The sequence below is a fragment of the Sander vitreus genome, chromosome 1 (assembly GCF_031162955.1).
Source record: "Sander vitreus isolate 19-12246 chromosome 1, sanVit1, whole genome shotgun sequence".
NCBI lineage: Eukaryota > Metazoa > Chordata > Actinopteri > Perciformes > Percidae > Sander > Sander vitreus.
The window spans coordinates 16,103,787-16,114,935 of NC_135855.1; the positions used below are offsets into that span (position 1 = coordinate 16,103,787).

Genomic DNA, 11,149 nt, shown 5'->3' on the forward strand with positions numbered 1-11,149 from the left:
ATTTTCGGAGCAGCTGACGCGCTCACGCCACGCAGCCAGTGTGAAGCCGGCCTAACAGCTGGGTCCAGTGACTGCAGCAAGTTGCTGGCTAACGTCTGTACAATCTGTATATTGTCTGTTTGGAACAAATAAACATGGACTTGGGTAAGTAGCACAAGGCTAACATATGCTTCCTGTTCAGTCTGAACACATCTTAAGGGCTGTTTGAAACCTTACATCCGCTTTCATGATACCAAGACCAGGAGTAAGATTAAGAGTTTGGACCGCTGTCTGGAGGACGCACACAAAACAAACTGTTGGTTTTATTGGCCCCATATGAGTAGTCACGTTTACTTCTTGACCAACAACTTGCATACAGAGGGGATTTTTCAGAGCATGTTGCTGCTGCTGCTGCTGCTGGAAATTGATTGACAGCAGTAAGACTTAACCATGCAGTCATTTCTTCAGACAGTAGAATTGAAACAGTGAGCTAAAAGAGGCTAAAAAGCTGCGAACGACCCCCTTCAAATTACACGTAGTCATTTGATTCATTGTTAATGTAAAACATATAGATTGGTGGAGCATTAAAGATTTGAGGCTACTTTTTTTAGTTGTTGTGGGTGAGGAAGGAGGGCTCATTTCAGGGCACAAAAGATGGAAGAGTTCCCTTTAAAACCATTTACAACTTATTTTTCTTAGACTGATGCTCACTTGACAAAATTCATTCAACAGCTGATATACAAGGTGCAAACTAAGCAATCCACATTGAGTTGCTAATTCCTCCTGGGGCACTCAGCACAACGCTTTATTTCCTTAAGTTAGACTCCCCCTGCTAGACCTAGACTAGGCTGTGACACAGCAGGGTCGTCGCAACTGCAATAACATAATCCAGATAATAATTTTTAAACATCCTTACAAAACTGCACTGTTGTTTATTTTACTCTTGTTTGCTATTATTTGTTATACCTGCGTATGGTTTCAATGCATCTTGTATATCATTACTGTGTGTCTCCATGTACAGTATGTTTTTACTGTGTTTGGCTGCTTTCTCTTCAGACATTATATTGTATTTATTCGCATGATACATGACCCAGCCGTATTTATCCATAGATATATTTTCAGTTTGTATGAAATGGGTTGTCTAATTTGTTTTTGTTAATATTTCTGCCATATATGTTTGAAGTACACCAGCGTATGTGCATGCCAGTGGTCAGCTGTGGTCTTTTTAGGGTCTTCAGGTGCAACGTTTAACGAATGGTCAATTTTGTATGCCCCTTGGTGTGTCAGAGACCTCAGTCATAATATCTAACCCTAAACTTATTTATTCTCATTTTACCCTTGTCTCAGTTGGACTGGTGTGTGCGTGGTTTCATCACAGATAAGAGTGACATCACCCGACTCTCCATTAACTGCTTAGTTTTTTGGTTTACCCCTAAGTATTAGGTCCAAAATGTCCTAAAATAAATGATGATTATATATACTGTATTTCTCTGCACCGCTGAAATACAGTTTTGGGACTTATATCAGCATTTCATTCATTGTCATTCAAAATAGACATAGTAAAATTACAGAGCATGAAATGTTTAAAACAAATCATGAAAAAAAAGCAGAAAGTTGTACTATAGTTGACTTTTTGATAGTTACCGCCACATGTCAAAAGAGGACTACTAGACTGTTTAAACCACTTTTGATAAATTAATACAGTATATGTCCTACACAACACATTGTTTTCCATGAATGTGACAGACACAAACTGTCTTAACACGATCTGAACACTGCCATGATCAGGATCCTTCCAAGTTAGCAACACACTGACTGCCTTGAATCTTGATACACTCTACGATGAAGTGAGGAAACTCTGTTGTCACTGACATTCAATATCAGTCTGTGTGTACACACAAAGATATTCATCTCCTCGGGGTTAGTGCTGCCATTTGAGAGGAAGAGTGAAGATAATAGCCCTTTTTGAAAACAGAATAAAAATAGCAAAACTTTGGTGGGCATCCAAGTATGAGCATTGATCTACAGAGGATTCAAACTGCCTGCACACAGACAGTCAAAAAGTATTTTCTCAGTTATACTCAGTCATTTTTACACCGAAATATGTTGAATGAAATATCTAATGACCAAAATAGAGATGAAGGATGAATAAAGATCAAATATGTTGACTTGCCAAATGATTATGCTGGCAGCTTACTGACTGACAAGAACAAATGTGAAGTGTCAAGATTTACTGTAAAACACGACACATCTAAACAATGGCAGCATGTCTATGAATGCACCTTCATAGACTGTGTTCAGGATAGGCTATCACACTGTGTGAGATTAATCTAATAAAGTCTCGGTCACAATCTGTGTAAGACTGTACAATTTGGAGAAATGTTGGATTGTGTGATGGAATGATAGCCTAGAAATCTAGACGCACCCTAGCGGCAGCAAATGTAATTTGCAGCCAGGGTCAGTCTAGCAACTCTCCGTTGGCTTGCGAGCTGGAAAAACCAAATTCTGGTCAGGCCAATCACATTGTGTATAGAGTCGGTGGGCGGGCTTAACATAAGGACGGCAGAGTTGCGACGGTTCCGCGTGAATTCCCCGCTACTTGAAAACAAAGAAGATGGCTGCTGCTGCTGCTGGCGAACAGTGGTCTTTCGAATCGGCTTTAGCCGCGACTCTGGAAGACTTGGAGTTAAGAACTGAAGTCATTCTTAAAAAAGGACGATGTGTGCGGAATTTTGCCGACCGGATACGGCAAAAGTTGAATCTATCAACTAGCGTTGCTCTGGTTGGCTATGAGTGCAGAGGGAATTTGAAAGACAACCGTTTATCCCGCCCCTCGGATTGAGCCCTGCCAATGGTGAGTTCCCAGACTCAACGTCTTGATGTGGGTCTGGCTTGTCAGGCTAATGGAATGATGGAATACAAGAAGAAGAAAAATGCCATATAGCGCTGGCACCTCTATGCATAAAAAAAACTCAAAAGAGGTAGAGGGGGAGATTGTTAAGCCAGTTGCAGTAAGGTAGAAGAGGGCAACATAAAATTGCTATTTTTCTAAGGGAGTTTATGGTAAATGTTTAGTAGTAGCGTTTATTCTGAATGGTGTGTCTGTAGATATCTGTCATAGCAGCGGTCACATTGTGAGTTCTAATTTCTGACACTGCCCAGGTTTTTGGTTAGCTGTTGTGTCAACAAAGCTTTAAATTGGCCAATAGTGGACGTGTATGATCTAAGAGCACTTTTTTGACTGACAAGTCTCTCAAGGTTTGTCAACTTTTGTCTAGGACAGCCCAAAATCGCAGTGTAAAGGGTCATTTTTTAAACTGTGATTGTGTCATTGGAATAATATTTAGAGGCCTGAAGGGGAAAAACTGCAGCATTTCACAAAAAAAGAAGTAACAAGTAGAGAAAAATTCTGAAGAATAGACATCATTTTATGTATAAGAAATGTATTTCATTTTCTAATTTCCTATCTGGGAAACCCACTAAAATTATCTCACACGCTCTTGTAAGGGTCCTAACTCCCAGTTTGAGAACCACTGGTCTAGAGGAAAGCGCTCAATCAAAAGGACTCTAAATTGATTGCATGAGCTGCGTGGCATTCTTGGATTTGAGAGTCACAAAACTCTTGGAAAAGCATGTGCTAAGTAATACTTATCGTGTATGTCTTGGCTGGCTGCAGGGATATAGAAGCACAATCAACTCACTCAACAAATCAATATTTCAGAGCACAACAGGTGAAACAGACAGATTTCTGAGTTTAGCGTTGCTAGCAGGTGTAAGGAGTTTAGAATAGAGAGATGTGAGTGTAGTGTTGTGTGTTTGAGACTTTTGGTAGTGTTGTACTGTAGAGCTTCAGCATAGAAATTCAAATGTCTGTCCCTTTCTGCTAGACAGCAATCTTTCTCACACAATTTAATTCCACGAGACTACGTATAGTCTTCGACATCAGAGATCATTCATCCAGATCCACACCAAACAACAGTAAACAGATCAACACAATAAGACTGTTTTATGTAATAAAGACATACTCACTGACACATATGCTCTGATGTGTGTGTGTGTGTGTGTGTGTGTGTGTGTGTGTGTGTGTGTGTGTGTGTGTGTGTGTGTGTGGGGTTAGGAGTTGGTGGAGGGGGGGTAAATCTAAAGAGGGAGTTCATGAGCCTACAGTATCTTTAGGCCCTAAAATGCTCTTTGGTTGTCCCAGATTATGATAACCTACAGTGATGAATCCCACTGCACAGAACTGGAGTCAAACCAATGAACGGATCGTCTAAAATCAAAAGCTTTATAGCTTACTGAAGGGACTGCAGAGGACATAAATAAGCTGCTGTACAGAACACGCTGTTACATTGAATTGCAGAGTTTCTCATTGATGCCAATCAGGCTTTTTTAAGGCTATATGTGATCCATCAACAGCTGAAAACCTGACTATCTATTCATGAACAGTTCATGTTTACCCTGTAACATGGACAACTGGGTTCATTATTGATGCTGTGTTGGTGCCTGCATGTGGAAAGGGTGGGTTTAGCGCACGGGGAGTCGCCTCTGAAAACCCCAACACACACACACACACACACACACACACACACACACACACACACACACACACACACACACACACACACGCACACACACCTCAAACCCCTTTTAACAGATTCTAGACTCTGAACTTGATGTATTTACATCCTGACTGAACGAGGCTTTTTTGTCCCCCAAAACACCGCCAGAACATGCTTCAGGTGTGCGCAACCCGCAGTAACGAGACTGCGATACTGAGCCAATGCAGCGGCAACACACGCCCCTCCGCTCCGTTCCGCGCTGCTTGCCTGTGAACACACACACTCACACACACACACACACACACACACACACACACACACACACACACACACACACACACACACACACACACACACACACACACACACGCCGTCCACCCCCCCTTCCCTTCCTCGTCGACGAACACACGCATCCGCGTCTGGACCGCCAAATGAATGAGCAGTCAACACATACGCTGTGAAAATGCATCTCGATCTTACTGGATGGTCAAATGTGCAAACGCAACCGTGTGACACATTTCAATGGGGGGATGAGAGCGCGGCCGCGGCGGGCGTGCGTGCAGCTGGGTAAAAATATTTTGAGGTGGGCGCCCTTCGAAACATGAAGGCACGCATGTAAGATATGAATGAATAAAATCACACATTGTTTAGGTGTATATCATGAGCTGATTTTTTTTTTTTCAAATAAGCTATACTTGGTGGTTTACTTACGCACTGCCTCCTTTTTAGGGTCTAGGGCACTGGCAGTCTGCTGTATCTGGCCTATTTTGTTCTGGAGGACCCAGACCCGCTGGTTGGTGCTAATGATGTCGTTTTCCAGCTCCTGAAATAAGGAGCAGGCGTGCCGGGCCAGGTCGGACAGCTGTCGCAAGGTCCGGGACAGAACCACGTTACTGATGGCACACAGGTCCTCGAAAAGCAGAGCTTCATCGTTGGGGATCTGGTGCCTGCACAGAAGCTGCGGCTCCACAATCCTTTTGGCGAATGGCATTTTGCACGACAAAAATAATAGTTGTAAGCCAAGTATAAATTCCCAGCGCCTAGAAGAAAAAGGGAAAAGGGGGAAACAGACAACATCCAAATATATAAATCCAAGAGAAACCCGATGAGGTTCAGGCCGACCGCGCGTTATCCCCGGGCGTCAATCCAAAGTTCCCAGATTCTCCTTGAGATCCTCCATCCTGCTGCTGGTTTCTGGGGATCACTCACACTCCCGCTCACGCATGCACACACACACATGCACACACATGCAGGACACAGCTAAGCCCAGGTCAGTGGTGTGAGGATGCGTGTTGAGTCTGCAATCATGGGTTGCCTACGTGCAGCGTCAAATCAGCCAGATTGAAAAGGAAACACCGTTTAAAACTTTCAAAATAAGAACCTGAGTCAAGTAGAATTATAAACAATGATGGAGGAGACTGGGGAGAGCTGAAAAGTTGATAGAAAATACAGAAAACATAGGCGTTGATGAAACATAAAACAACAACATACAGAATATCTTGAAAAAGACCGTCTTTTTATTACACAATAATATATAGTTTCATTCTCAGTCTGCACACCTTAAGCTTTTATTTTTTTAGGTCCGTCCTCGCTTTTCCGGTCTTATTGTGGTTACTTTTCCGGGAATTGATGCAGCCTGTCTCTGTGGCCTGAACAGTGTGCAGGCAGGCTGAGAGGATGAGAGAGAAGACTTAGGTAAAACCCGGAGATGTGGATGTGTGTGGACAGGGAGCGGTCAGGAAAATCAAAATCAAATCAAAATCTACAAGTTTCTCATCGTGACAGGACACAATGACAGAGCAGCATTTAATAACAAGATCTGAGTTTATTCAGACTTTGCTATTTGATCCTGTGGGTGATCCGGTAACACTGGACTAAATATATGAGACAAATGTTCATTATCTTTTTCATTATCAAACCTTTGTACATGATCATTGATCATGATGATGAACAACCTGAATCAATGGGTGTTCAGAACTGTACACAATAGTTGATCTATGGATATAATTTGCTCATAACAGCAGACAAACAAGCTCAACTTCAATGTATGAAATTAAGGTAATTAATAATGAAATGTCCACTATATGACAACAAGTCTATAGGATTTAATTGGTCAGTTTCATCTGGAAACTAATGTGTCTGGCTTCACTAATTAACTTGTTATCAGCATTTAATCAAACAAACATTATTTAATCACCTTAATACTTTATGACTTTTCATCATTTTATGAGAACTGCTTTTAGCCAGCCAGACTCAGACGCCTGGGGCGATATGGTCTGTTTCCCGGAACACGGAACATACAACTTTCTGTTACTGCCATTAGCATCGTTATCAACTGGTGCTGGAGTTTGTACTGGCTGGGTTCGGATTGCTGTAAGTTTATAAGAGTGGCTGGCTGCTGGCTAACTGTGGATGTGTCGTGTCCCCGGGGCTGTTGTCCGCTCTCATCCCGAAAGAACTAGTCTCTTAGCGGCGGGGATTGAGGCAGAAAAAAACAGGTGGGATAGCTGGCTAAATTAGTATTAGATTTGTCTTCTATCTATACAGCTAGCTAACGTTAGCTGGCGAATGTAATCATGGATTAGCCCAGTGCTGTTTAAGGGCAACTTTACCTTGATCAAAACAATTATACTTAAAATAACTTCTTGAACGATGTTGTAACCTTATAACATTCCCCACCGACCATTAGCATGAGCTAACGCTAGCGTTACTTGTCAACGTAGCACATTACGTTAAGCTGGATCAATCGATATTGAAATATATCAATAAATAAGATTGAAATGTATCAATAAATAAGAACAATGCTGTATTACTGTGTTGTAAGTGGCATGTAATCAATGACAAAATGATACTGTGTGGCAGAAAGAAAGCTGTATAACAGTTACTGAGTGTTATTCTTTCTGTGAGATTGTATGATTTACGATTACTCTGAACGTATCATCTGAAACGGACCATGTCATTAAAATAAAATAACAGATTTCTCTGGGTTTGAACGTTGTTGGAAACATTTAGGATAGTGTAAGTACACAACTCAACAAAATATATAACATAGGTATAGTCATTTTTAGACATTTTAATGCAGAAATGTTACATATTGTACCTTTAAAGCAGATCTTTAAAAAGTCCACTCTAGAAAATTATCCCATTCTGTTTTTGTTTTTTTTTAAAGAAAGAAGATTGGATTTGTAGTTTTGTAACAGTTTGTTCATAAGAGGTCATAACAGGGAAACCAATTTAACCTCAAGTATACAGTTTGTAATGTCACTATGTAGGATGACATAGTGTACATTTCTATGTCTGTGAATGACTTTGTCGGGTAGACAACTGGCCGTTTGATTTTTGTTGTAATTTTCAGCCTTAACTGTAACGTTTCGACCTATTCTGACATTTCTGCTGTGCATGCTTTATGTACTGTGTTGCTTTCGCTAGCGTCTTTGATAAACCAACTCAACGTTATGAACAGCGACATCTCAAAACCTAAGTCAACTTCAGTCTCAGTCTTTAGTACAGACAACAAAGGTCTGCTATAAAGTGCCATGGATAGAAGAAACAACCCAGGAAATGGGACAAGATTTGTTTGTCCACCACCTCGTCAGAATGCCCCTCATGGTGCTCGGCAGGACATCTATCGCCCCTAGAAAGGTTACAAACTAGAAATAAGTCGGCTCAAAAAAACGTCTCAAATGTCATTCAGAGCAGGTGCGTCCAGTATCCATGAATGGCCAGGAGTTAGGAATCATGGCAACATTGTTGGACAAAGAGAACACAGAAGTCTCAGAGCTCTTGAGGAAAGAAGCTGTATTCATCCAGAGTCAGAAAGCTTGGCAGGCGATATATACAACGTTCTGGAGGAGAAGTTAAGGAAAGATCTGGCCGAGAAAAAGCAGAGATGGTAGACAAAAGAAAAACAGATGGAGAACGAGAACAACAAGCTGGCCAAGAAACAACAGAGCTGGGAGACAAAAGTAAAACAGTTGGAGAAGGAGGAGAAGAAGAAACTGGAGCTCTATCTAAATATGGAGAAGAACAGGAGAGATTTCTTGGTCCGCAAGAAGAACATCGATGCAAGATAGACAAAGTTGCAGAAAATGAAAAGCAAAATGTATAAGGAGATGAATAAGAAAGCAAACTAGGAGGAGATAAAAGAGATAGAACAAGAGGAGACAGAAATGAAAAAGAAAGCAAAGGAGGAGAAGGCTGAGAAAGAAAAGAAAGAGAAGACGGATAATAAGAAGACAAAGAATCCTGGTCCTAAGGTTCCCTCCCACAATCTAAAATCCAAAGATATGCACTTTAAGTTACTGGAAACTCTAAATGATCTACTTCAATAAATTAAAGCTTAAGTGCGTAACTTTTTTGAAATTAATGAACGTCCGTTACATTCAAGCCATTGCCAAATGAGTTGCTACAAAGCTAATTAAGACTATCAGCTCCACACAACTCTCTCTGTATTTCTCAGTATGGCTGTGTTCAGAAGATTGTGTCATCCGGCGACTTTTCCGCACAGAAGCTGAAGATAATGACCTCTTCTGAAGAGTCCATCATGTTTTTGTAATCCTCCGTGTCCTCCTTGGCTACTAGCAACTGCGTGGAGGAGGAGGGGTGGGGGCTGTGCGTGATCACGGAAGGCTTGTATCATGTGGACACGCCAACAGTGTTGTTGTCATTACTATTAGAATTCCTCATGGGGGCGACAGAAACTACGCACTGTAGCTTTAAATACAATCAATTGGACACTCTAAATTGCTCCCAAATATATTTATTTAATAAAACTTAATTTATAATAAAATAAACCACACAATATACAATCACTCAGGAAAAAAATCAAATACACAATTAATAAAATCAAATCAAATCAAATAAACAATCAGTCATATTTTTCAAACATAGCCTACTAGCTGATTATGGTTTATGTGTTTAATACAACACGTAAACCAGTGGAATACAATGTAGTGCACACTTCCCTGACCAGTATTTATCCTCCTCCTCAAACACTGAGGCTTTAAACTTTCAGATAAGTTCACCTACTGTACAGCAGGAGCCTATACTGTAACGGTTAGCTGAACGATGTCCAGTGAACAGATTTTTTTTGCTGATTGTGAGTTTCCAGGTTACTAAGCCTGGCTGTTGTCTTTCATTCACAGTGATTATCCTATAGCCTCTGGCTCAGTCTGTATATAGACATGCCTGCAGTAAACTTGCTGTTGCAGCAAATTTGAGGCAGCACATATTGACAGTAACCTGTCATGCACTTCACTCCGAGCTGCCGAAAGTGTGACCACAAATTGTAAAATGGTCAACGTTTGCATCCCAGCAAACAATAAACCATGCTGTAATGATTTCTAACGAGACTAAGGGACACTGATGTTAACGGGAACAAACAATAATTGTTGGTTGTTTGAACAGACAGTGTGAAATCCTTCATGCCTTAACATATCCACCATTTGTCTGCTTTATTATGAATATGAAGCATGGTGATCATTGCTTTGAATTCTGTAAATTAAGCATTTTAGATCGAATAAGGCTACTTCCTCCAGATCTAATTATTGTAATTACTTACATCTGCAAACTAAAGCCGCTGCACGCCCACACAGGTGTTTTTAAACACTCTGGCTGATAAGATCTCTAGTAGTAAGAGTGATGAACCAGGTAGTGCAGGCTGTCTCACCCTTATAGGTATTTTTTACATCTCAGAGTAGGAAAAGCACTGGTGTGAATCAAAAAAATTAATAATTCCATTTAGCTGCTTCAGTTTCAGGGTCCTGGTATCGTGTATGCTGACTCACTGTCACACTGTCACACTGTCACGACTTACTGGGACACTTGACTAGACCAGAGCCATCGTTAATGTTATTATGGCGCTTTTCCATTACATGGTTCCTGCTCGACTCGCCTCGACTCTACTCGCCTTTTTTGGTTTTCCATTACGAAACAAAGTACCTTGTACCTGCTAACAGGTACTTTTTTTAGTACCACCTCAGTCCAGGTTCCAAGCGAGCTGAGCCGATACCAAAAGGTGACGTGAAAGAGACAGAGGGGGGTGTCCTGAACAAACCCGCCATTTTTGAATGGCGGGTTTTTTTTAGCCAGCTTTTTTTTTGCTGCCTCCAGCTTCATTTGAAACAAAATGTGTCTTCTGGCTGTGGCAACAACAACACACCTTCGACGTTCTGTGTGTGTGTTGCGTTAGGTCACGGCAGTTTACTCCGGCGCCGCTATGACGACCAGCCACGCTGAGGCGGTACTAAAATCTGCAATGGAAAATGGACACACAGTGCGTCGATTCTAGTCGTGGCGATTAAAGTCGAGACGAGTCGAGCAGGTACCATGTAATGGAAAAGCGCCATTAGGGACACCTGTGTTTTTACTAACAAGTGACAAGTGTCTGCTGTGAAAAGGAACTATAGGTACACCAAAGCCAACAGAAAGGTGAGGGAGATGTCGCTCAAGCACAGTTTGTAAACCCCCAACAACGTAAGTCAAAACACCTATGTGGGTTGAGCCATGTCTGTGCAACATTTTGATACAAAATATACATTTTATGTACAAAATATATGATCACTTTCTAAAATGTGATGCAATATTTATTATTGATAACACTTCCACAGTCT

The 11,149-nt window shown here is 41.2% G+C and overlaps 1 protein-coding gene across 1 annotated transcript in view; it reads right to left on the reverse strand.

Annotated features, from left to right (window-relative positions):
• The window catches only part of nhsb (Nance-Horan syndrome b (congenital cataracts and dental anomalies)), a 61,579-nt gene extending 56,050 nt beyond the window's left edge, over positions 1-5,529 (reverse strand). The window contains exon 1 of the mRNA XM_078257084.1: positions 5,250-5,529. Coding sequence (XP_078113210.1) covers positions 5,250-5,529 — 280 coding nt within the window. The remainder of the gene's footprint in view (positions 1-5,249) is intronic.
• Between the last annotated feature and the right edge of the window lie 5,620 nt (positions 5,530-11,149).